This window comes from Cnephaeus nilssonii (assembly GCF_951640355.1).
Source record: "Cnephaeus nilssonii genome assembly, chromosome: 5".
NCBI lineage: Eukaryota > Metazoa > Chordata > Mammalia > Chiroptera > Vespertilionidae > Cnephaeus > Cnephaeus nilssonii.
This window is the reverse complement of record NC_137076.1, coordinates 6,706,599-6,732,694: the sequence shown is the minus strand read 5'-3', so window position 1 is coordinate 6,732,694 and position 26,096 is coordinate 6,706,599. Positions and strand designations below refer to the sequence as shown.

The 26,096-nt window shown below is 58.7% G+C and overlaps 2 protein-coding genes and 1 pseudogene across 9 annotated transcripts in view; 1 reads left to right on the top strand and 2 right to left on the bottom strand.

Annotated features, from left to right (window-relative positions):
• Positions 1 to 26,096, top strand: part of LOC307100408 (glyceraldehyde-3-phosphate dehydrogenase-like) — a 1,087,365-nt pseudogene that overhangs the window by 869,610 nt on the left and 191,659 nt on the right. The window lies entirely within an intron of this gene.
• Positions 4,574 to 5,665, bottom strand: SCGB3A1 (secretoglobin family 3A member 1; the record flags this gene model as incomplete). The annotated part of the gene is made up of 3 exons (XM_079772829.1): positions 4,574 to 4,597; positions 4,907 to 5,196; positions 5,611 to 5,665. 3 exons carry the CDS (start codon positions 5,663 to 5,665, stop codon positions 4,574 to 4,576), a joined length of 369 nt encoding a protein of 122 aa, XP_079628955.1.
• FLT4 (fms related receptor tyrosine kinase 4) overlaps positions 17,892 to 26,096 on the bottom strand; it is a 42,151-nt gene continuing 33,946 nt past the window's right edge. For 4 of the 7 annotated variants that reach the window (XM_079772755.1, XM_079772757.1, XM_079772756.1 and 1 more), the window contains exons 26-30: positions 25,896 to 26,001; positions 25,000 to 25,142; positions 23,994 to 24,108; positions 20,449 to 20,534; positions 17,892 to 19,696 (exon numbers count right to left, since the gene is read on the bottom strand). In XM_079772755.1, the coding sequence (XP_079628881.1) occupies positions 19,495 to 19,696; positions 20,449 to 20,534; positions 23,994 to 24,108; positions 25,000 to 25,142; positions 25,896 to 26,001 (652 nt within the window). In that variant the 3' untranslated portion in view covers positions 17,892 to 19,494. The remainder of the gene's footprint in view (positions 19,697 to 20,448; positions 20,535 to 23,993; positions 24,109 to 24,999; positions 25,143 to 25,895; positions 26,002 to 26,096) is intronic. The other 3 variants (XM_079772758.1, XM_079772759.1, XM_079772761.1) reach the window with 1 other exon arrangement.

Genomic DNA, 26,096 nt, shown 5'->3' with positions numbered 1-26,096 from the left:
TTAATAAAAGAAAACAACTTGCACCCTAAAAAGTATTAAACATTGAAAGATGTAAATACATGGGAAGACATTTAATTTTTATGGATTGAGAACACAATACTGTTAAGATGGTGGTACTCCAAATTGATCTACAGATTCAATGCAGAACCTATCAGAAGCCCAACTTGCCTTTTTTACAGGAATTGACAAGCTGATCTTAAAATTCATGTGCAAAGTATACTAAAGACCCTCAAATAGCCAAATAATCTTGGAAAAACCAAAGTTCGAGGACTTAACTTCTTGGTTTCAAAGCGTATTAAAAAGCCACAGCGTTATAAGACAGTAGTAATATTGACATAAGGATGGCATACGGATCAGTGGAAGTGAATTGAGAGCTCAGAAATAAACCCTTAGGTTTATGGTCATTTGATTTGTGACAGGCACCAAGACATCTCGGTAAGGGGAAGGATAGTGTCCAACAACGGTGCTGGACAACTGAAAATTAACAAGCAAAAGAATGACATTGGACCCCTACCTCAGACCATATGCAAAAATTAATCAAAAATCTCAATGTAAGAGCTAAACCTTGTTTAAATTCCTTGAAAAATACATAGATATAAATATTTATGATGCTGGTTTAGGCAATAGTTTCTTAGGTAAAACATCTTTAAAGCAAAGGAACTAAAGGAAAAGGTAGATTAATTGGGGTTTATCAAAATTAAAAACAAAACACATGTAAATGAAAACTTGTGTTGCTTTCATGGGGCTTGAATTACTTGGTCAGTATGTTGAGATTCATTCATGTAAATGCAGGCAATTATAATAACTATACTTAATTTGTTTTCATTACTGTATATGAATATTTCAAAATATGTTCATTCATTCTTCTCTGCAAGTATATTTGAGTTACAGTTTTCTTCCTCCCCTGGCCCCTTACAAACCATTCCGCTCTATGCTGAAACCGGTTTGGCTCAGTGGATAGAGCGTCGGCCTGCGGACTCAAGGGTCCCAGGTTCGATTCCAGTCAAGGGCATGTACCTTGGTTGCGGGCACATCCCCAGTAGGGTGTGTGCAGGAGGCAGCTGATCGATGTTTCTCTCTCATCGATGTTTCTGGCTCTCTGTCCCTCTCTCTTCCTCTCTGTGGAAAATCAATAAAATATATTTTTTAAAAAAAAAACATTCCGCTCTGAACGTTCTGGTAGGTGCCGCAGTGCGAGGGCTTCTCTGGAGTATGACCCTGAGGGTTGGACTTGCTGGTGGCGGGGCAGTACACGCTGCTCCTTCGGATTGCTTCGCCCCGTCCACAGTGTGTGTTCCCACCGCCCACCGGCAGTTCGGGAGCAAGTTCTTCCTTGTTCCATAGCTTTGCCAGCACTTGTTTTTGGCTGACTTGGTTTTTGGTAATCTGGTGGGAATAATAGTATTTCATTACCGTTTCAATTTATATTCCCCTTATTAACAAAGGACGCTTTTGTTTTGCTATTTCAGGTTCTTATGATTTTATGTCTCGGGGATTTTGCCCATTTACAGTTGACTCATAATTCTTTATATTCTCAGAACAGTTTTCCTTTATCAGTTGTGTTGCATGCGTTCTCTGAGTTTTCTTTTAAGCTTTCCTTCTTAAATTTATATTTTGAAGTGTCTCTGACATACACCAAAGTGCAAAGAACAATCTAATGGACTGGATTCACCCATCACCAAGCTTCGGTTTCCATTAAGTGGCCACTCTTGATTCAGCTAGCCCCCATTCTGCACACCCTGGGTTATTTGGAAGCGAAGTCCAGACAGCATTTCATCTGTAGATATTTCAGTGTACATTTCAAAGTGATAAGCATTAAACAATATATATTTACCAGTTTTCAAATTAGTGGGTTTATTTCCTATGTCCTCCAAAGATTACCATACAGACTCTCTTTCCCTGTATTAAAATATGGACTCAGCCCTAACCAGCTTGGCTCAGTGGATAGGGCGTCGGCCTTCGGACTGAAGGGTCGAGGGTTTGATTCCAGTCAAGGGCATATGCCTGGGTTGTGGGCTCAATCCCCAATAGGGAGCCTGCAGGAGGCAGCCAACAGGTGATTCCCTCTCATCATTGATGTTTCTCTCTCTCCCTCTCTGAAATCAATAAAAATATATTTTAAAAAAAAAAACATGGGCTTAATTCTATTTGATGAGTTTGATGTTCGAATTGCCCCATCTCTGGCCAGGGACCGATGAGGTTAAACTACATCGGACAATTATACTTCCAGTTCAGATCAAGCTATAAGGTTCTAATTTAACCTTCATGATCTTTATTGTTTTTTCTGAACACTATTCTGCTGGGTGGTACACCAGCCTTTTTTTCTTTCTTTAATTAAATATTTTTATTGATTTCAGAGAGGGGGAGAGAGAAATATCAATGATGAGAGAGAACTGTGGATAGGCTGCCTCCTGCACGCCCCACACTGGGATCGAGCCCACAGCCTGGGCCTGTGCCCTGACCAAGAATCGAACTGTGACCTGGTTCATAGGTCCCCGCTCAACCACAGCCACACCAGCCGGGCAATGATCCTATATCAGCATCTACTTTCAACTTTACCAGAAATCTCAGGTGTCAGTGACACTGGTGTGATGACTCATTTGACTTATCACAGAGGAGGAGAATGGCCTCAGTGTGGCAACGCCGTCCACAAGAGAAGTTTGTACTGTCCTGTCCTGCTGGGGGACCCACGCCCAACCCCAGGAGGCAGAGTTAAATTCCTGTAGTTTCATGCTGCTTATACCACCAAGGGAAACAAAGTTAGCTTTATTGGTTTCTTTTAATAATTTTAAGTTGCTTTAAATTTTTGTATTTTATATCATGGAGATCTTTACATGGTTACAAAGGGAAATGAGCAAAGTAAGACATTTAAATAGCTGTCTCTTCCGCAGGATTAGGGTTTGTCTCTTTTCCCAGGAACCTGCACAAGGCGGGAAGCTAGACCTGGCAGGTGGCCTGGGGGCTTCCCATGATTCTCAGGTCTTCCTCTCCAGCAAGCACTGCGATTCCCCCCGGGTTTCCCGGGGGGGTTCTCCAGGTGGGAGGCAGCGGGCCATCTCAGGATGGGAACTTGGTCAAGCCCACCGGCAGGCCCAGCAATTCCTGTGGCACGCAGTGTTCTGCGGTGATTCCGCTGCATTAGCAGGAACTGTCACCAGACCGCCCGCCGAGAGCCTGGATGTGTGATGTTGGGAGCCACTGGCCAGTGAGGTCCTGTCCCCACTGCCTTCTTCACCAGGCTGCGCAGGGATTCCTCTCTTACCGCTTCGTTGTCCAGACCAGAGCTTTACCCGGTTCAGGACCCTTGGGAATCTCGGGCAACGTCTGACCACGATGTAAATTTAATCTGGATGCCAGTGGCCTCCTCCCTGTTGTGATTTGACTATGAATGTGTCAAAGTGGCCAAAAATTAAAGCCCCGAATTTCCTTGTTAAGATAGGAGAGGAATAGAAAAAAGTCAGACCCAGGCTCTAAGATAAAAGGTGAAAATGAACTTAGTTTGTCCACCGTGTGTTGCTAGGCAAGACTGGAAGTGGAGTGTGCTTCGAGGGCTGTGATTGACAGGCATCCCTAGGCGCTCTCCCTGAAGGGCATGAGCTCTGCCCGGGGCACTCCCCACCACGGGGGCAGTCCTCCCCACCACGGGGGCAGTCCTCCCCACCACGGGGCAGCCCTCCAGGAGACGGAAGGAACCTCGGCCATGAGGTTACTTCACTGAACCCACAGGGAAAGCAAACGTCTGTAGACCCCCGGTGGCCTCGATCCTGCCCCTCCAGGAGAGAAATTGAGATTCAGGGAGGAAGACAAACACTTCCAAATATTAGCAAGAACTGGCTTCGTTTGGAGAGGTTTTTTGTTTTTAATCGTCACCCGAGGATGTTTTTCCATTGATTTTTAGAGAGAGGGAGGAGGGTGGGAGAGAGAGAAAGAAAGATCCATGAGAGAGACAGTGGTTGGTTGCCTCCAGCACATGCCACAACCTGAGCTGAGCCAGGGTTCGAACCTGAAACTGAGGTACATGTTCTTGTGCTCTTGGCTGGCAATCAAACCCAAGACCCTTCAGTCCGTGGGCCGGCACTCTGACCACTGAGCCAAACCTGCCAGGGCTGTTTGGAGAGTTCTTGCTAATCTTCAATGTCTAGATAGTTCCCATGCTTCATAGACATTTACGGACCAAAACGAGGAAGAATTCCCAATCTAGTTTGCAAATGCAGTCTAAATTGATGCTTGCCCAATCCTTGTCACCTTTCATGGCTGGCTGTGTGCCCCCTGCCAGATGTCAGTAGTCTCCCCCTCAGTCTCTCCTCGCAGTCGGTGCCCATGCCTCCCCGCCCCCCAACCCCCGTGCCCCTCGAGGTGTAGGGACAGCTCAGCCCCTCCCAGCCCAGCCCCTCTCCCTTCAGCACAGGCTCACAGCAGGGGAGGAGCAGACTGGCATTGAGGCGAGAAGACATCAGTCCAGAGCTGCTCTTAACTGTTTATTGAGGGGAAGGGGGCATGGTTGGGCTGGTGCAGGTGCCCGGCCGGAGGGTGGCAGCATCTCGTCGCCGGGCAGGGATGCTCCAGCTGCTGCTCAGCCGAAGAACGTCAGGGCTCCCTGGAAAGAAGCCAAGTCTGAGTGTTTCCCTGAGCGGGTGAGGCCCTGCCCAGCTGTGCTCCGGTCGGGTTTGGGCAGGCCATGCCACCTGCTCGGGGACAGGCACGGGCGGTGACCCTGGTGCGTTCTACCTCCCCCCCCCCCCCCCCCGGGCCCTCCACAGCCCCACGTCGTTCAGATATGGCTGGTCCTCCCAGTTCCCACCCGAGGCCACCGAGCTTCTCCCGGGGCGGAAAACGGGGTGGCTCTGTCAGGGATTGGAGGGTGGACGGGGTGCTCGCCGAGGGAGGTGGCAGGTGCCCCGCTTACCAGTAGCATCTTCACGGCCCCCACGGCGTCTGGGCCCAGCTCGGTCACACACTTCCTGGAGCCCTCCACCAGTTTGTCCACGGAGATGCCCATGCTGGCCAGGATGAACCTCAGGGGGTGGAAGCCCTTGAAGTAGGAGGGGGACGCAGCCCCGGCCACACCCTCGGCCGCAGACCCCACAGCCCCGGCCACCCCGGCCGCAGCCCCGGCCACACTCTCCAGGCCAGGCGCGAGGGCGGCCGGGCTCGGGATGGTAGGCTTGGCCGCCAGGTTCATGAAGAAGGCTGCAGCTGCAAACGGAAGAGCGTCACCCACCGGCCGTCCCCGGGACAGCTGCTGAGGGCCCGTCGCCTCCGGGAGGTGACATGGCCTTTGAAACCTGCCAGCACCGGGCCACCCACTCCCTCACTTGACAGACCGAGTGCAGAGCTGTGGCTGCAGGGAGCTGGCTGCGGGGGAGGGCGGGAGGGGAGCTCTGTGGGGGCCTGGGCAGGTTCCCAGAGGAGGGGACCCCTGGGCTGGCGTGGGAGGGTGACAGCACCGGTTTCCAGACCAGGCCAGCACCCACACCGCCGGAGGCAGGGAGGGCCCACAGGACGGGCCTGCAGGGCCGGGGGCCGGGGGGGTGCAGAGGCAGCAGGGTCAGGACCGGCTGGGCTGGCAGAGCCGCGGGGTGAGGGGGGCCCAGGCCTGCGGGCACTCACTGGGCTGGCTGAGCAGAGCCACGCTGAGCACCAGGAAGGCGACGGCGAGCTTCATGGCAGCTGGGCTCCGCGGATGCTCCTGGACCAGACACGCTTCCCGGAGCCTGGCCCTGGGGCTTCATATACCCATCTCGTCCCCCCTCCCCAGGGCTAGGCCTCACCCGCCCGGTCCTCCTGAGAATGTGCTGTTTGCTCAGCTAATGGGCTGAGCCCTGGCCAACTTCCTGCTCAGGCTGGTGGGCCCTGGGAAACCCGTGCCCCCAACCCTGCCCGGGTCCCGGGACTTCCTCTTGGCTGGGCCTGGTGAGGGCAGGAATGCGGCTGGGCTGAGCACCGGGCCCCCAGGCCTCTGCCCCTCCGGGGAGCTGGCTGGCCGGACCCCGGCTGGCCTCGCGGTGCTGAGGGCCAGTGGGTGCGGAAGGGCGAGGCTGTGACCCCGCTGCCCTGCTCCAGAGCCTGGAGAGGTCAGGCCGTCGGGGCCCTGGCTCCTTCGGGTCCTGGAGAGGCCGCGGGCAGCTATCGATGCCAACAGGAAGGCCTGGACAGTCTCCATCTTTGAAATCAGTCTTGATAAGACAGTTTCACACATCCCATCTGCAGGACACGCCAAACACACAGGTTCACACAGCTCATCTGCAGGACACGCCAAACACACAGGTTCACACAGCTCATCTGCAGGACACGCCAAACACATAGCCCGTGACACAGGCTCACACAGCTCATCTGCAGGACGCGCCACACACACAGCCCGTGACACAGGCTCACATAGCTCATCTGCAGGACATGTCAAACACAGGTTCACACAGCTCATCTGCAGGACACACCAAACACACAGGTTCACACAGCTCATCTGCAGGACACGCCAAACACACAAGTTCACACAGCTCATCTACAGGACATGCCACACACTCAGCCCGTGACACACGTTCACACAGCTCATCTGCAGGACACGCCAAACACACAGGTTCACACAGCTCATCTGCAGGACACGCCAAACACACAGGTTCACACAGCTCATCTGCAGGACACGCCAAACACACAGGTTCACACAGCTCATCTGCAGGACACGCCAAACACACAGGTTCACACAGCTCATCTGCAGGACACGCCAAACACACAGGTTCACACAGCTCATCTGCAGGACACGCCAAACACTCAGGTTCACACAGCTCATCTGCAGGACACGCCAAACACATAGCCCGTGACACAGGCTCACACAGCTCATCTGCAGGACGCGCCACACACACAGCCCGTGACACAGGCTCACACAGCTCATCTGCAGGACACGCCAAACACACAGGTTCACACAGCTCATCTGCAGGACACACCAAACACACAGGTTCACACAGCTCATCTGCAGGACACGCCAAACACACTCAGCCCGTGACACAGGCTCACACATCTCATCTGCAGGACACGCCAAACACACTCAGCCCGTGACACAGGCTCACACAGCTCATCTGCAGGACACGCCAAACACACTCAGCCCGTGACACAGGCTCACACAGCTCATCTGCAGGACACGCCAAACACACAGGTTCACACAGCTCATCTGCAGGACACGCCAAACACATAGCCCGTGACACGGCACACACATCTCATCTGCAGGACACGCCAAACACACTCAGCCCGTGACACAGGCTCACACATCTCATCTACAGGACACGCCAAACACACGTTCACACAGCTCATCTGCAGGACACGCCAAACACACTCAGCCTGTGACACAGGTTCACACAGCTCATCTGCAGGACACGCCAAACACACAGCCCATGACACAGGCTCACACAGCTCATCTGCAGGACACGCCAAACACACAGGTTCACACAGCTCATCTGCAGGACACACCAAACACACAGGTTCACACAGCTCATCTGCAGGACACGCCAAACACACTCAGCCCGTGACACAGGCTCACACAGCTCATCTGCAGGACACGCCAAACACACTCAGCCCGTGACACAGGCTCACACAGCTCATCTGCAGGACACGCCAAACACACTCAGCCCGTGACACAGGTTCACACAGCTCATCTGCAGGACACGCCAAACACACTCAGCCCGTGACACAGGCTCACACAGCTCATCTGCAGGACACGCCAAACACACTCAGCCCGTGACACAGGCTCACACAGCTCATCTGCAGGACACGCCAAACACACAGGTTCACACAGCTCATCTGCAGGACACGCCAAACACATAGCCCGTGACACAGGCACACACATCTCATCTGCAGGACACGCCAAACACACTCAGCCCGTGACACAGGCTCACACATCTCATCTGCAGGACACGCCAAACACACACGTTCACACAGCTCATCTGCAGGACACGCCAAACACACTCAGCCTGTGACACAGGTTCACACAGCTCATCTGCAGGACACGCCAAACACACAGCCCATGACACAGGCTCACACAGCTCATCTGCAGGACACGCCAAACACACAGGTTCACACAGCTCATCTGCAGGACACACCAAACACACAGGTTCACACAGCTCATCTGCAGGACACGCCAAACACACTCAGCCCGTGACACAGGCTCACACAGCTCATCTGCAGGACACGCCAAACACACTCAGCCCGTGACACAGGCTCACACAGCTCATCTGCAGGACACGCCAAACACACTCAGCCCGTGACACAGGTTCACACAGCTCATCTGCAGGACACGCCAAACACACTCAGCCCGTGACACAGGCTCACACAGCTCATCTGCAGGACACGCCAAACACACTCAGCCCGTGACACAGGCTCACACAGCTCATCTGCAGGACACGCCAAACACACAGTTTCACACAGCTCATCTGCAGGACACGCCAAACACACACGTTCACACAGCTCATCTGCAGGACACGCCAAACACACTCAGCCCGTGACACAGGCTCACACAGCTCATCTGCAGGACACGCCAAACACACTCAGCCCGTGACACAGGCTCACACAGCTCATCTGCAGGACACGCCAAACACACAGGTTCACACAGCTCATCTGCAGGACACGCCAAACACATAGCCCGTGACACAGGCACACACATCTCATCTGCAGGACACGCCAAACACACTCAGCCCGTGACACAGGCTCACACATCTCATCTGCAGGACACGCCAAACACACACGTTCACACAGCTCATCTGCAGGACACGCCAAACACACTCAGCCCGTGACACAGGTTCACACAGCTCATCTGCAGGACACGCCAAACACACAGCCCGTGACACAGGCACACACATCTCATCTGCAGGACACACCAAACACACAGCCCGTGACACAGGCTCACACATCTCATCTGCAGGACACGCCAAACACACACGTTCACACAGCTCATCTGCAGGACACGCCAAACACACTCAGCCCGTGACACAGGTTCACACAGCTCATCTGCAGGACACGCCAAACACACAGCCCGTGACACAGGCACACACATCTCATCTGCAGGACACACCAAACACACTCAGCCCGTGACACAGGCTCACACAGCTCATCTGCAGGACACGCCAAACACACTCAGCCCGTGACACAGGCTCACACATCTCATCTGCAGGACACGCCAAACACACACGTTCACACAGCTCATCTGCAGGACACGCCAAATACACAGCCCATGACACAGGCTCACACATCTCATCTGCAGGACACGCCAAACACACACGTTCACACATCTCATCTGCAGGACACGCCAAACACTCAGCCCGTGACACAGGCTCACACAGCTCATCTGCAGGACACGCCACACACACAGCCCGTGACACAGGCTCGCCGGGGATGCGGCTTTTCAGGGAGCCCTGGATACCCCAGCTGGGTTGCCCGGGTCTCCAGCACCTGAGGCCCTGAGGCCACGCTCCCCTCTGCGGGGCTCCCTGCTCTGCCTGCAGGTATGTGCGGCTTATTAGCAGCTGTGCTACACGTGTGCATGCATGGTTCTCCACTCGTACATTCTCCCTGGGCGGTGTGGTGTGGGGGGCGTGCATTACACGTGTGCTTATTAAGAGGGGGCTGCCCGGTGGCCGCACCCCTGATGCCCGAACCTCATCCTCTCAGCGGGCGCTTGCTGAAGGACGCCGCTCCGGCCAGGCCCCTGCTGCGCTGCCTCTCCCCGGGCGGGGGGCTCTCAGGGCCCGCGGCGGTCTGGGGGCTCCTTACAGTGGGGGAGGGGCAGCAGCACAAGGTGGACACAGCTGAGCGGCTTCTTCCAGATTAAACCCCAGGAGACCCCGTGTCTGCCCCTTCCCCGGCCTGTGTCAGCACACGTCTCCCAGTGTCCACAGGCCAGCACGCGGCTGTGGTGGCCCCGGCACCGGCCCTCCGGCAAAGCCGCCTCTGCCTGGGTGGGAGGGTGCCCTGAGGAGAGGCTGTGTGACAGCTGAGAACTGTCAGCCAAGTCTCCTAAGTGTGTGTGGGGGGGGCGGGGGCGGGGGATTGGTGCCAGGATGTTTTCGTTTGTCGTCTTATCCCCTTGAAACTTGGGGACGGGGTCTCGCAAGAGCTGGCGTGGCTCCGCCGGTGGGAGGTGGGAGAAGCCTGGGCGGTTCCAGCGCGGCCCTACCCCTCAGATGCAGCTGCCGCTGAAGAACCCGACCCCGGGGGCCTGCGCTTGTCCGGGGCTCCCCAGGGGGCCTGAGGTCAGACTGCCATTCCATGTGGGGGCCGGAGTCACACTTCCTTCAATGAGCATCTGGTGTGGGGACGGCTCTCCTCCTGAGCCAGCACTGCCTGGCGTGAACCCCTGGGTCACTGGGTCCTTGGCCCAGGTGATCACGTAGGTGGTGTTGGGAGCCACCCCGGGGACCTTCCGCCGCGCAGACAGGCGAGAGGACGCTGGCTTCAGGCAGGCCGGAGTGGAGCCGAGGCAGGAGGAGGCGGAGGCAGCGCTGGCTGGCTGGGCACAAGCTCTCGGTGGTCCCCCTGCCCCTTCCTGGCCCTCTTCATCGGTAACACCCCACCCCCACTCTGGCCTACAGTGGTTGGAGCGGACCTGTCCCTGGCTTCCCATGAGCCTACACAGTGGTGGTAGCATCCCAAGATTTCTAATTCCAAAGGTACATGCCCAGTTACACAGCAAAGTGTGTCTCATTGTGTCTCCATCTCTCCACCAAGGAGACCAAGGGACTTGCCTCTGGTTCCTGAGCTAATGGTCAAGCAGGGCGCACTCAGGCTGGCCCCACCCTTCACCTGCCCGGATCTCCGCACCAGCCCTGGGGAGCCGCCTGCAGCAGGGCGGTGGGGCAGCTGCGGGTCCAGCCTGAGCCCGGCGGCCTGGTGGGCCAGGGGACATCTGTGTATTAGTTTCCTGAGGCGATTGACAACTCACCACATACTTGGTGGCTGAAAACAACACACATTTATTTGCTCACAGGCCTAGAGGCCTGAAATCCAGTATCACTGAGCCAGAATCAAGGCAGTGTCAGGATTGTGCTCCCTCCAGAGGCTCTATGGCCTCTCTCAGCTTCTGGTGACGGCCAGCATTCCTTGGCTTGTGGCTACATCACTCCAACTTCTGCCTCTGGTCACATGGCCTTCTCTCTCTCTCTCTCTCTCTCTCTCTCTCTCTCTCTCTGATATCTCTCCCAGCCTCTCTCTATGATTACATGTGATTGCATTCCGGGCTCACTACATAATCTAGGATATAATCTCATCTCAAAATAACTAACTTCATTACGTCTGCCAAGACTCTTTCCTTATAAAGTGACATTCAAAGGTTCAGGAATTAAGTCCTGGGTGGCTGTGGGTGCTCCTAAGCCCAGCACACCTCCAAGCGCTGCGCAGCTTCCTCCCCTTCCGGCCAGCAGACGGATGTCAGATGCAGCTGACAAGAGGGGAAGGTACAGAGATGGGCACTTGCCACCAGCACCCGCCTGGGCACCCTGAGCCGGCTCCTGCACACCTCCTCCTGCTGGGAGAGGCTGGGGGACTTGAGGCACCCCTCCTTCAGACCTCACAGTCAGCCTGTCCTGGGCAATGTTTGCAGGGCATCCTTTGTGCCAAAACAAACATTGGCACCAGGCCTGCTCCTCCGGGAATGAGGTGCCGGAGGTAGACAAGGACGTTGGTGGCCCCAGGGCTAGGAAGGACCACGGGGCTCACCAGGCCCCGGGAGCCAGGCACTCAGGCCTACAGAGGTTGGAGGGGACCAGGAGCCGAGGGCCCGGTCAGCCGCCTCTGCCTGGGCATCCCTTGTGGCTCTGACGTCAGCAAACGCCTGCAGAGGGTGACACAGGCCGCAAGGCCAGCAGACCCTGCCTGCCTGCCGGGCCACCACACATAGCGGAGGTCCTGGGGGCTCCCTTGGTCTCCTCTCATTCTCCTTTTGTCAGGCCAGATCAGGGCCCCCGAGCCCCGGGGGCTAAGGGAGTTATTAGGCGACCCGGAGCAGCCTGGGACCCAGCCCCACCTGATGGTGAGGATGTGGCCGCCTGTGGGCAGTGGGAGCCCCCGTCCCGCTATCGCCTTGGTTCCTGCCCATCATCAAAGTCCTCTGGGGAACCCTGGATGTGCACCTTTAGCGTTTCCATGCGAATCCACGGGCGTGCAGTGTCCGCTCAGAGGTGAGGGGCTGGTTTGGCCAGCCCTGTGCAGCGTGCTGACCTTGGGCTTAGATTGTCTGTGGCGTCCAAGTGTGAACTGCTCCCAGTTCCATCTCTGGGGCCGGCGCACACGCAGATTACCGCACCCTGTCCATGGGCGGTGGGCAGGGTGGGCAGCCTTAAGGGAGCCCCTCCAATAGCCTGATCTTGGAGACCCCCGGCCACAGGGCCACCCTCCAGGGAAGGCCTTCTGGGCGAGCACCACACCAGCCACAGGAGATCCCTTCTCTCCTCCTGTGAGTCATCGCCATGAGGGCAGGTGGGCACATGGGCGCACCCAGGGCTCTTGTGGGAGCTGAGATGGAGCCACCTCAGTGGAGCCTTGAAGTGGCTTTAAGAGGAGCAGGCCAGGGGCAGGGCTGGGTGTCCTGCCCAGGGGTCACTCCAGGAATCTGCCAGCACCCACCTCAGCTCCTTCCTCTTCCTCATAGCTCGGCCCCCTGGGCCCTGGGGCTCTGGGCAGTGTCACCAGCGTGTCCTCTTCCTGCCTCTGTGGGCGCCTTCACTTGGGTCAATATTGATCTGGTTTCATTGAGCACTTCCTCCTGCCCCTTCCCTGTGCAGGGCGCTACCTCGGGGAGGGGCAAGGGCAGCTGTGTGGGCTCCGGGGAAAGTGATGGAAGAGCTGGCCTGCGTGCATTAAGTTCAGCAAAGACTGAACTTTTCAGAGAGCTCACTTCCCCAGGGTTACAAGCTGGCAGCCGGCGGTGCCAAACCTCAGACACGGATTTGGGCTCAGGGGAACAAGCTGCTGTCCCCCGGGACCTCCAGGAGGTTTCACCGGGTCCCCCAACTCTAAGTGGCTGTGCTGACCACACAGCCATGGCATGTGTCAGCCTGGGCTCGAGTGGGGCCCCACCACCTTCAGTCGTGGGCCCCTAAATAGAATTGGATTCCCAGTCAGAAAAAACCGCTCAGAGACCATCAGTGACCTGCCCAAGTCCTCGGGGTCTCTTCTCAGGCCTGGTGCCCCTCGGGACTGGAAGGCACAGGGGCTGGAAGCAACCACCCGCCAGACTCCAGACCGTGGCCCACCCACACAGATGTACTCATCGCCACCCCAAAGCGAGCCCTCTTCAAAGCTGACTCACACAATTAACCCAAGGACTTAACAGCAATCCCTCTGTTACTTCCATCGTCCAGGGGCCATGGAAGGGACCGTGACACCCGGCTGTGCCCAAAAGGGCTGGGCCCTTGATTCTTGGGAGGAAGAGCTGCCTCCTCCTAAGGGGACCACGCTTGCCTACCCAGCGGCAGGGTCCCAGAGCAGTGCCTGGCTAACTGACCTTCACAGATGCTGCCCCATCGCCTTCCAAATCCCTCAGCTCTCACTTCCCGGGCGCTCTGAGTTCCTCCCTCAGCCCTTGGAGTGGCCCCTCAGTATATCCCACTCCCTCATGTGGCTTATGGCAAACTTTGCCACTTCCAGCTCTTGTGGGAAAGTGAAGGGGATTCTGTCTCCCTGCAAATGCTGGCTCTGAGGCACAGGTGCCCCACAAGGTCCGGGACAGGATGACTTCCTCGCCCTGCAGCGATGCTGCAGCCAGTAGTCCTAAGTGACTGGAGAACACAGAGCGTGCCCCTGACTTCCAGAACTCCCCAGTTGGGTCTCATCTAAGGAAAGCATTTTCCCCTATTACCATCCCTCTGACCCAAATCCTAAAAACATGCTTCCCACCTCCTCCACCTGTTGTCTTCACTGAAGGCCCTACATTAGCAGAGAATGCCTCCATTCCTATCTTCAATGGTTGCAGGACGTTTGTGTGGGTGGGTGTCTGTAGATGGGGAAATGGATGGCTAAGTGGATGTATGAGTGGATGGATGGATGGATGGATGGATGGATGGATGGATGGATGGATGAGTGTATGGATGGATGAGTGGATGGATGGATGGATGGATGAGTGGATGGATGGATGGATGGATGAGTGGATGAATGGATGAGTGGATGGATGGATGGATGGATGGATAAATGGATGGATGGATGGATGGATGAGTGGATGGATGGATGAGTATATGTATGGATGAGTGTATGGATGAATGAGTGTATGGATGGATGAGTGGGTGGATGGATGAATGGATGGATGAATGAGTTAATGGATGGATGAGTGGATGGATAAATGGATGGATGGATGGATGGATGGATGGATGGATGGGTAGATGGATGAGTGGATGGATGGATGGATGGATGGATGGATGGATGGATGGATGGATGGATTGATGGATGGGTGGGTAGATGGATGAGTGGATGGATGGATGGATGGATGGATGGATGGATGGATGGATGGATGAGTGGATGGATGGATGGATGGATGGATGGATGGATGGATGGATGAGTGGATGGATGGATGAGTATATGTATGGATGAGTGTATGGATGAATGAGTGTATGGATGGATGAGTGGGTGGATGGATGAATGGATGGATGAATGAGTTAATGGATGGATGAGTGGATGGATGGATGGATGGATGGATGGATGGATGGATGGATGGATGGATTGATGGATGGGTGGGTAGATGGATGAGTGGATGGATGGATGGATGGATGGATGGATGGATGGATGGATGGATAGATGGATGTGTGGATGGATGGATGGATGGATGGATGGATGGATGGATGGATGGATGGGTTGGTGGATGGATGGATGGATTGATGGATGGGTGGGTGGATGGATGGATAGATGGATGAATGGATGAGTGGATGGATGGATGGATGGATGGATGGATGGATGGATGGATGAGTGGATGGATGGATGGATGGATGGATGGATGGATGGATGGGTTGGTGGATGGATGGATGGATGGATGGATGGATGGATGGATGGATGGATTGATGGATGGGTGGGTGGATGGATGGGTGAATGGATGGATGGATGGATGGATGGATGGATGGATGGATGGGTGGATGGATGAGTAGATGCATGAGATGATAGGTGAGTTGATGGAAGAGAGGGTCTTGTCAGATGCCACTGTGGAGAGTGTCTTTCCCAGTTAACTTAAATGTTGCTTTCGAAGGACATGACAGTGGGGTCAGGCCTTCTTCCTCAGTGTGGTCACTACTAGGGGCATTTCAACTGTTATGTCAGCACCAAAGCTCTGCAAGATGGCAACTCACAGACACGAAAATGAGGCCCCGAAGGGCATGCCTAGCCCAGGGTGACCCTGCCGCAGGTGCCACATCCTCCTCACAGCCCCAGAGCCCAGCGGGCCCATGCTCTCTGTCCTGCAGCTCAGCTCAGGGGCCTGGCCAGTGGTCCTGAGGGGAGACCACCTTGTTGGTGATGCTGCAGCCCCCTCTGAACCCTCTGGGGGAGAGGCCCTGTGACGTGGGTGCCGGCCAGGCCCTTGGACTCCTTGGGGCCTATTATAGGGGCTGAGTACTCAGCCTCAAGAGTTGGCCTGGACCTGCTGAGGAGGAGTGGCCTGGAGGGGGCAGTGTTTGTGCTGGGGGACCGCCATAGTCCACGGAGGAAAAGGTTTTTTTCTGGCATATCCAACCCGGATAAGGGCCCAGCTCACAACAAGCCCCTCTTGCTCTCCCATGTCTCCCGCAGCCGCCTCCGCTGCTCCTCAGAGCAGCTGGTGTGCCGGCTCTCCCGCCCAGGCCTCGTCAGGCCCCGCTCTGTTCCTTCAAGATTCGTGCTTCTCTGAGCACAAATGTAAGTCCAAGCACAGCACCCTGTCCCAAAACTTCCCTCTGGTCTTAAAGGAGAAATCCAACTCCTAATGTTGGGCTTCCAGGCCCTGAAGGACGGTCCCCTGCCAACATCTCCTTCTCACACACCCCCCCCTCCGGCCCCTCCTTCCTTCTGAGCGGGCCTTTGCAGCTAACCTTCTTCCTGGGGAGAGCTCCATCACGTCTCCCTCCTCGCAGCAGGGACTGTGCCTGGCTCCGTGGCGGACAGTGACTGCCACGTCCCCGGACACCACGTGCAGCTCAGAGCAGGGCCCAGGAGCTCTGCCCGATGCCCAAGGGCAGTGCAAGGTCAGGATGGAATAAGCGGCGCCCAGGGACACTAAGTGTGCCTTTGGCCTCTTCTGAAGGACTCGATTCACGGCTCTCTGTCAAAAGAGGGAGAGGAGGAAAGAGGGGTGTGTGGGTGGGCCCCCCTGAAGAGCTGAGGCCTGCGAGGAGGAGAGGAAAGGAGAAGATTCCTAGCAGGGAGGAAGGGCCAAGGGACCTCAAGATGAGACACTGCTGCTCCGTGGTGTGTCCCTCGTGGCCCCTGCTCCTGCCAGCTGAGCGCTCTTTCCCAGCGAGTCCCTGGGCTCTGGGAGGGAGGCAGGGCCGGGACCTGGCCACACTGGCTGCCGCCCTGAGCATCAGCTCAAGGACCAGAGGAGCCCACAAGTGTGAGCACGGCTCCTCCTGACCCAGGCGCGGCAGTGGGCTGTCCATCACACGTGGGTGACAGGCAGCAAGGCGGATGTGGTTTGCCTATGAATGTGTCAGAGTGGCCAAAAATTAAATCCCCGCATTTCCTTGTCAAGATAAGAGAGGAACAGAAAAACACCAAGACAGGCACTCATTCAGGGAAAGCGGCTGAATTCAGCCAATAATATTGTAGAGTTAAACCGTCCAAACCCAGTGGGAGGATGCTCTTTTCTGTATTCACATTTAGATTTATTATGGAAGTCAGAACCACAAACCCACCACCTCTTCCCACCAGAGTTGAAAATGAGGCTTGGCCCTAACTGGTTTGGCTCAGTGGATAGAGCATCGGCCTGCGGACTGAAAAGTCCCAGGTTCGATTCCAGTCAAGGGCATGTACCTTGGTTGCGGGCACATCCCCATTAGGAGATGTGCAAGAGGCAGCTGATTGATGTTTCTAGCTCTCTATCCCTCTCCCTTCCTCTCTGTAAAAGATCAATAAAATATATTTTTTTTAAAAAATGAGGCTTGAACAGCGGACTCCACACCGCTGGGTGGTGGGTGGGGTGCAGGCACCCAGTGGGCCCTTGGGCCCGGAGGAGAGGAAGAGGCCTGGGTGGGGCAGGCACGGGGCCTGGCCCGCAGGGTGGCCTTTGGCTCCCGATCTGCTGGGCTCTTCTGCTCCCCCAGTGAGGTGCCCACAGGACTGTGCTGACAGCCCTCCTACGTGGCCCCTGCGTGGAGGGGTCATTGTTGGCCTTCCCTCCTGAGCCCCTCGGGCTGCTGCTGGGTCAGCCCTTCCCAGGGGTGTTGCACGGACACCCCCTGCAGGGCCACTAGCAGCCCTGCCACCGTGCTGGCTGGCGCTCACTCCTGGGTGGGGGCTGGAACTGGGGTCCCAGCTCAGACGCTGACCTCAGAGTCCAGCGGGCACTCGGACGGGGAGGCGAGCCGGGCTTGCGCTGCCCCCCCTCTGGGCATCCCGAGCGATCACAGGCTCCTGCTTCACGTGGGGACCCGGTAGCAGTGACCCAGTCTGGGCCACGCCCCCACACCCACTGGCCACAAAGTTCCCTGTCACTTTAGATGTAAAGTAGAAAAGGGAGCGCCTTTGTAGCCCGCCCAACCCAGGCGGGGTGATCCCTGGGGTCCTGCTGCCTCCCTGGCGCCCTCTGCTGGTAGCTTCGGGGAGAGGGTGTCCAGGCTCAGCTGCCTCAGCCGCCCTTCGGCCTGGAGAGGCTGACCATCGAGGGGAGGAGCCCTTGAGTCAGACCTTCAGAGAGAGCTGCGCCTGAGCTGAGAGCCCATTCACTGTAACTCAGACTGGCATCACATTTATTATTATCTTTTGTTAAATAGCTCAGATCTTTTCGGAGCACGTGGTGCACAGGGCGTGGGAGGTGATCTTCCCAGGACATGTGTGTGTGTGTGTGCGGCGGTGACGGGGGAGGGGGCCCGGGCTGCCAGGACAGGCTCTGCACCTGCACCACCTGTGGCTCCGCTAACAGCCTCTGGGCCCCGCTACCAGGTACACGTGAGACCAGGCCTCACAGTCAGGTGACATCCAAGAAGCAGGTCCGGTGGGGACAGCGAAGATGTCACACGTGTAGGTGTCCTCAAGGAACGATACACAGTGGGGTGGGGGAGGGTGTCTGTGGGCAAGGCCCTGCTCGCTGCACGGTCGCCTGTCCTGCAAGCGTCTCGCGTGTGTGTGTGTGTGTGTGTGTGTGTGTGTGTGTGTGTCGCTGGTGCTAACTGGGAGGAGGGTCTTTCTCCTCTGAGGGGGGGGTGGCTGGGCAGTGTGAGCTGGGATGGGGGTCTGAGCAGATTGGCTCCAGCCTCCAGGGGTCCTGGCTGCTCCCTGGTGACGACAGAGCTTGAACTGTCAGGGCGCCGACGTCAGGCAGAGACCAGGCGGTAGAAGACGGGCCCCCTGAGGCCACAGAACATCCCCGGTGGCCTGGTGGCCTGGAGCAGCGCTGGGTGGTCCCCTGGGCCAGCCTGGACGCCTTCCTGTGGAATCCCGGGGTTCGCTGCTCGGAAGGACCGTCACAGCTTGGCAGGTGCCTTGTGGCAGACCAGGTCCCAGAGGGGAGAACCCCGTTTTCTCAATGGGGCCAGGCAGGGGGCCAGCCCCTTCTCCAGAAGAGGCTGTGGCTGCGTCTGCTGAGGCGGCGCCCACTGGGGACCAGGGGCAAGGACCCTCTAGACTCAGAGGGAACTTGCTCCCTTCAGACTGCGGTTTTGAAAAGTAAATTCTTCATAGCAGCTCAGTTTCTGAAGTTCTAATGAAGATCTGCAGAATCGGTCCCACCCCCGGGGAGGGTGCACTGTGAGGGGCCCACAGCAGGGATAGCTGCCCGAGGGGGTGGCTGGCTGGGCTCAGGGTGGAGCTCCCCGACGCCACATTCCTCTCTGTGCTTTGGGATGGGGGTCTGGCATCCTCCCCTCAGCCCTTCCCTGGGGCGGGGCTGCGGAGGAGCAGCGAGTGAGGAGGGGCTGGGAGGCTGCAGCCCACGCCTGGCTCCACCTGCATCACCTGTGACTGTCAGGCCCTCCAGTTCCTCATCAGAAAATGGGGATCACGCTACCCCCCACCGTCGTGGGAGGCGGCCAGCAAAGGGACATCCCCCTGGGAGTGCCTGGCCCCGGCTGGGCCGTGGGGATGTGAGCTAAATGGAATCTGATCTGAAGGGAGAAGGGCCCTAGGGGGCCACGGGGAAGTCCTGGGCAGGGGTGGTGATGGAGTTCGGGGAGCCCGGGAGCCTGGGTGTTGCTCTTCATGGCTAGGGAGGGGTTGACAGGGTGGAGGAAACGCCGCCTGGCCGAACCAAAGGAGATGCGTTCCCAGCCTGAGCTCCAGCCCTCTGCCTGCCCCGCCAGGCACGGCCGCCGGCGGGCGCCCAGGGCGGTGGGCCTTGCCAGAGCCGCCTCAGTAGCTGCTGTCTGCGAAGAAGGGCGCGCGGGTCAATGGGGCGCAGTCGTCCTCGCCGCGGGGCCCGGCCAGCTCCCCGTACTCGCTGTTGTAGAACACCTGGCCTCCCTGCGGCCCCCGGTCAGGCCGCCGCCGCCGCCCCTGGGGTTCAGGGTGTGGCCTGGTCCCCTCGGCGCTCCAGCCGGGTCCTTTACAGCTGCTGAGACAGGGAGGTGGCGTGAGCAGGAAATGAGGGACGGAGGGACCGGACCGGGGCAGGTCTGACTGGAATCAGCAAAGACACACCTGACCGAGTCAACTTAAGTGCGTGCCAAGCCGATGGAAATGCACACCGCTCCCCTTAAACAGCAAACCAGACTGATGTGACGTGGCCAGCACCAGTGCCCCCCGTCCCGAGCCTGGGGGTGGGACCACGGGGGATGCCAGCTTCAATCCCGCAAACCGGCTTCTCTCCAGTCTGGCCATCTTCGTAAATGGCACCCGCACTGGCCCCAGGGCTCACACAGCGGGCCGTCACCCTCCTTCCTCCCTTCCTCTCGCCCTCATCCAACCCATCCGGAAGCCCCGTCTGTTCTAACTGCAAACACACCCCTGCCCGTCTCCACGTCCTGCCCCTACACGGGAGCACGCAGCCACCATTGCGCGGCCAAGTCCCAGCGCGGCCTGCCTGGCTGCGCAGTCTGAGCACCGGGCATGGTGATCGTCCTCGGCTTTGCAAAGAGGGGGTGTCAAAAGGGAGGAGATGTGGGGACCGGAACCGGGTGTGCTGGGTCAGGACGGTGAGGGGAAGGGCGCTCCTTTGGGAAAGCTGGTGACAGAGGCCCAGAGTCCCAGAGCAGATGGCCCTGCACACACAGGGAGCCATGACAGGCTCAGGTAAGAGGGTGACGCACACGCAGGCCCAGCCTACCTCCCGGGCCCCTGGCAGGGAGGAGGTTCAGGAAGCCCTACCTGAGCCCGCCTTCCTGCCGGTGCCTGCTCTCCAGCTGCTCAAACTCCTCGGAGGCCAGCACCATCCCGCTGTCCGTCTGGTTATCCTGTGTGCGGAGAACAGCGAGGCTGTGCGCCCACCCGCCGGCCCCGCACTGCTGCCAACCTAACACCCGTCCCCTGAGCAGGGAACAGGCACCCGACACCTCCTGAAGCGTGCAGGTGAGGGCCATACCCCCGCCATGAAGGGGAAACTGAGGCCCGGGGGCCATGCCTGGCCAGTGCTCAGGAGGCAGCGAAGCTACAGCGCCCCCTGCTGGGGACCTAGAGGCAGCCAGGCATGATTCCAGGCCGTTAGATAGGACAAAGGTCTCGGGTCTGGACAGTTCTTATTAAAAGCTATTCTTTTTTTAAAAAAATATATTTCATTGATTTCAGAGAGAGGAAGGGAGAGAGATAGAAACATCAATGATGAGAATCATCTATTGGCTGCCTCCTGCACGGCCCCTACTGGGGATCGAGCCCACAACCCGGGCACGTGCCCTTGACGGGAATCGAACCCAGGACCTTTCAGTCCTCAGGGCGACGCTCTATCCACTGAGCCAAACCAGCCAGGGCTTAAAAGCTATTCTTGCTAAATTTTACAAAGCAGCAGCGTATTTTACAGACCAGCTGTAAACAGGATGACCTTGACAGGAACTCAGCAGATAACTGTCGCCAACTGCGAAGAAGACGTCGACACGTAATGACCAAGGCGTGTACCTAGGCAATGCGAGGCTTCCCTGGGGCACACGGGACCCGGCTTGGATGTGGACCCCGTCTCCCTGCAGCAAGCACATGAAACTCCCCGTGACAACCACGGTCCTTCCTGACTAGAGCGACCCCACAGCGAAGCCTTGCATTCGGTGACAGACACGGCGACGCAGACGGCGCCCTCCTAACGGACTCCCTTCGCCTGGAGGACGCCTGGGGAGGCGGGCCAGCGGCCCGGTGGACAGTGGACGGGACCTGCTCCACAGGAGACTCCCGCTTGGCGCTGACCACCAGAAGGGCTGCCTGGCCCCCCGGACAGCGGAGGGGGGCCGCCTAACCCTGGCCCCTTCAGCGCTTCAGAGGGAGGTGGGGAGGTGAGCCTGGGGTCGCTTTCCTGCGTGATTCCACTCCCGTTTGGGTCTCGGTTGTTGGAAAGGAAGGTGCCGTCCTGGTGCAAGTGGGACCTCGGGCTGCTGAGGCAGGAGCTGCGTCCGGCACGGGTTCGGGACTGACCTGGCGCTAACGCTGAGGGCTGAGGAGCGCCTGGGGCAGCCCAGGCCTCCTGCCCTGGTTGTGTGGCCGCGTGTCCGGCAGAAGGTGGGGTTTGGCTTTGTGCCTTGTTTGTCTTACAGTTAATGTGTCGCGATAGGAAACTCAAATTCGATCCCCGAATGCAGCCTCGTGGTGTGCATTGTTCAGAACCGAATAGAAAGAGCCCTTAAAGCAAGCAAGCACAGCCCTGGCCGGGTGTTCAGTGGTTAGAGCTTCAGTCCATGGACTGAAGGGCTGCCTGCAGGTTCGATTCCAGTCAAGGGCACGTATCTCGGTTGCAGGCTCCATCCCCGGCCCCCAGGTGGCGCATGTGTGGGAAGCAACCAATTGCTGTGTCTCACATCGATGTCTCTCTCTCTGTCCCACCCCTTCCCTTCCACGCTCTCTAAAAATCAATGGAGAAAGGATCCTTGGGTGAGGATTCACACACACACACACACACACACACACACACACACACGTGCGCAATTAAGCGCTTACATAAATTAAGAAATATGACGCATGGCTCGATGGCGGGAAACAGCCCGTCGCGTCCAAGGTGGCCTTGCTCACCTGGGAGGCTCCGCTGCCTCTGCTTCCTGGGGTTTAGCATTTACTACCACATCAGCCTCACCTTGCACCCCGCGCCCCCCCACCCCGCTCCCACCAAGGAGTGCACTTTCTGGAGCCCCCGCGCCTGAGCAACCACGAGCTCCCCAGCAGACGGCCGGCCGCCACCTCCACTGGGGACACACGGGCCCGCGGGCTCGGGGAGGTGCGCTGAGACAGAAGACAAGCGAGACGAGAACTAAAGGTTTGGCTGCGGGGCCTCGGGGGCCAGTCCATGGCCAACGATGTAAACATACATGCTGAGGTTATACGGGAAGAGTGACTGGTTTTATCTATGAGCCTTCGAATAAGACTGCCTCTAAAGTAAGGTGACCAGATCATCCCACTTTTGGCAGGACAAAACTGATTTTTAACAATTTGTCCCACGTCCCACGGCGTTTTAAAAAAGTCCCTATTCTTTCCAAAAATAGGGACTTTTTTAAAACACCGTGGGACGCGGGACAAACTGTTAAAAATCGGGACTGTCCCGCCAAAAGCGGGACGATCTGGTCACCTTACTCTAAAGGATAAAAAGACTCCATGCCACGTCTCTTCAGAGTCTCACGGGTATGAAGATGTTCGATTAGCAGGTGTGACTGCAGAAACTTTACCAAAGGTGCGGTAACACAGGCCAAATACCCTAGGAACTTTGAAAACAACAAACAAACGAACACCAAGAAGCGCCCTCAGATGATCTGATTGGACTGGTGCTGTGATTTAAAAATGAAGTTCGAGTCCACCGTAGTGGGTTGGCAACATGAAGCAGGAAGACTCAATCACACGTATGTATTTTGAGTGACAGAAGCCAAAAGGGCGGGCTTCCGAGCCACGTGGCGAGGAGGGCATAGGAGTGACGGGCAAACGAGCTGCTTTAGTGAGGCTTCGGGGCCTGAGGAGTAAGTCACGGGGTCCCGGCCCCTCGTCGGCAGGCGGCCTGGAGGTCAGTGACTCGGCAGGTGCGCAGTCAGGCGTTCCCGTGTCAGCCCAGCCCAGACTGAGGCCGCCTGACACCTCAGCTTCTTTCCCGAGGGGCCCATTAGCTCCCCGCACCCCAAAGCTGGGGGCTGGCCGGGGTGAAGTGAGACAGCTCGCTCGTGTACCCCAGGCAGGGCAAGTGCTTCTAAGCTGTGTCCCCTCCTTGGGGGTGGCCCCTCTCAGCCTGGGCACCGGCCCCTGCGCTTGGGGAGCCTCCGACTGGCAGTGACTGGGCTGCCGGCAGGAGCCTGGCTGCGGGGCAGCGAGTGGAGCCGCCGGTGCCCCCGTCACGGCGGAGGCGGCCGCGGAGAGGAGCGGACACTGAGGTGTGAGCTGGAGGAGAAGGGCGGGGAGCCGCCCGCTTCTCAGCAGACTGGTCTGAACTGTGGCTGTGAGCCACGCGATAAGCAGGCGTCCTGGGCCTGTCCTCTCCTCTCAGCCGCTGGGACAGGGCGGCAGGCTGTGGGGAGGCCTGCTCAGTCCCCCGTCTCTAGGCCCCCGAAGCCACAGGGCTGCGAACGGCCTGCAGCTGCTGGGGGAGAGGGCGCGGCTGTGAGTGCGGAGGGAGCAGCGGGACGGCTGAGGGAGCCTGGGCCTTGAGGGGGGCGGGGGGCAGGGCTCTCCTGAGCTGGTGGCTGCCGCCTGCCTCCTGCAGGGAGCCCGGGCCCGGGGCTGGGGTGCACACCCCTCCCGCTTACCACCGAGGCCTTGTAGGTCGTTGGGGTCATGGGAAATTCTTCGAAGGTTTTCATCCTGGAGGACCCCTGGGTCCCTCTGGCCAGGCTCCCCGGGAGGGGCACACAGTTGTAATATCTGTGGGAGAACAGAGCTGGTGCTGAAGAACCACCCCACCCCATCCCGGAGCTCTGGCCCGACCCCCCCCACCCCCCACCCCCCACCCCCGCTCCTGCTGGAAGGGCCCTGGGCCTGGGCCTGGAGTGCTGCTGGGGCTCCCCCTGGGCACCCCCATCCATCCCCCGCGAGAGGCTTAACCTCCTGAGGCCACTGCTGGGAGGCGGGAGGGGGCAGGAGTGCACCCAGCTGCATGTGGGGGGCTGGGGAGGCCTGTGCAGGGGGCGGTCCTGGGGTGGAGGGGTCGGTGGAAGGAGCTGGCCAGAACCGGCTGGCTGCTCCTGTCCCGCCTGGCTGTGATCTGCACTAGGGCAGGGGGGCAGGAGCCAGCGCCCACCCTCCCGGCCACGCCAGCGGGAATGTGGGGCGTAAACAGCCTCCGACGGGAATTCTGGGACCCAGGCTGCGTTCTCACTCCAGGACTCTGGCTAGTGGTGGCCTACCCTGCTCCCAGGGCCCCTCCAGTGGCCCCTGGACTCACTCCCCTCCCTTTCCTCGTCCTGCGAGGCGCAGCTGGCCTGGCCACCGCTCCCCGGGCGGGCAACTGAGCTTGGGGGGGGGGGGGGCTGGGAGGGGGCTAGGACTGTAGGGAAGACGAGGGCAGAGAGAAGCCCAGGGGGCGCAGCGAGGAGCCAAGTCACAAGGCCACGCCCCGCACCTCCCCCCCCCGCCAGGCGTCACCACCAGCACCAGCTCTGCCACCGGGATCCCTGCAGGTCCAGCTGGCAGAGTGGCTCCCACGTCCTGTCGCTTGCTTTTCCCTCGCTGACCGATGCGGATAAAATACACGTCTAACTGCCTTCTTCTTGCTGGGGGACCCCTGGACAGGGTGGGGGCGGGGGGACAGCTGACCTGGCTGCCAGGCTGTGTGGGCGCAGGCTCGGCCAGCTGCCCTCCTCGGTGGCCTCGGCGACGTGCAGGGCTGTGGTGGACGCCTGCAAGCTGCCCTCCTCCGAGCTCAGGCTGCAGGGCGCCAGGCAGTCCTCCTCCTCCTCCTGGTGGCAGGGAGGGGAGAGGTGGGAGGGAGGGGAGAGGTGGGAGGGAGGGGAGGGGTGGCAGGGAGGGGAGGGGTGGCAGGGAGGGGAGGGGTGGCAGGGAGGGGAGAAGTGGCGGGGAGGGGAGGGGTGGCAGGGAGGGGAGAGGTGGGAGGGGTGGCAGGGAGGGGAGAGGTGGGAGGGAGGGGAGAGGTGGCGGGGGGGGGAGAGGTGGCAGGGAGGGGAGAGGTGGGAGGGAGGGGAGAGGTGGGAGGGAGGGGAGAGGTGGGAGGGAGGGGAGAGGTGGCGGGGGGGGGGGAGAGGTGGCAGGGAGGGGAGAAGTGGCGGGGAGGGGAGGGGTGGCAGGGAGGGGAGAGGTGGGAGGGAGGGGAGAGGTGGCCGGGGTCAGGCCTCGGCGCCCTCAGCCCCTGCACTCAGGACTGCGGGTTCCCCACCTGAGAAGGGCTTCGCTCTGGGCTGAGGTTAAAGGAGCCATGGGCGCCCCTGCTCTGTGCCTCAGGAACAGCACCGCCTTCCCTCCCCTTTCCAGAGGCAGAACCGGGTGCCCAGAGCCTGGCCCTGGCAGCAGGCCTCCCTGCTCAGGGCTCCAGGCCCCTGAGCTCCCCAGGGGAGCGACCCACAGGCAAGGGCAGGGCAGAGTGGCAGCAGGCGCAGGGGTGTGAGGGGAGGGGGAGGCACATCACTCTTCTCCGGAGCAGGGGCTCCTCCAGGCCCCGGCAGGCTCTGACCACACCTGAAGGCCCTGCGGCTCACCTGCCGGCCCCCGCCCTGGAGCAGGTCCCCCAGCATCTCCACCAGCTCTGAGAACGCCGGCCTCTCTTTGGGGTCTCCAGACCAGCAGCTCAGCATGATGCGGCGTCTGCGGGGAAAGCGCTGCTAGCCCGGGGTGTGAGGGCCGCACCCGGTGCCAGCACACCAGCCCCCACCTCCGCCCTCACACCCACCGCCTGTCCC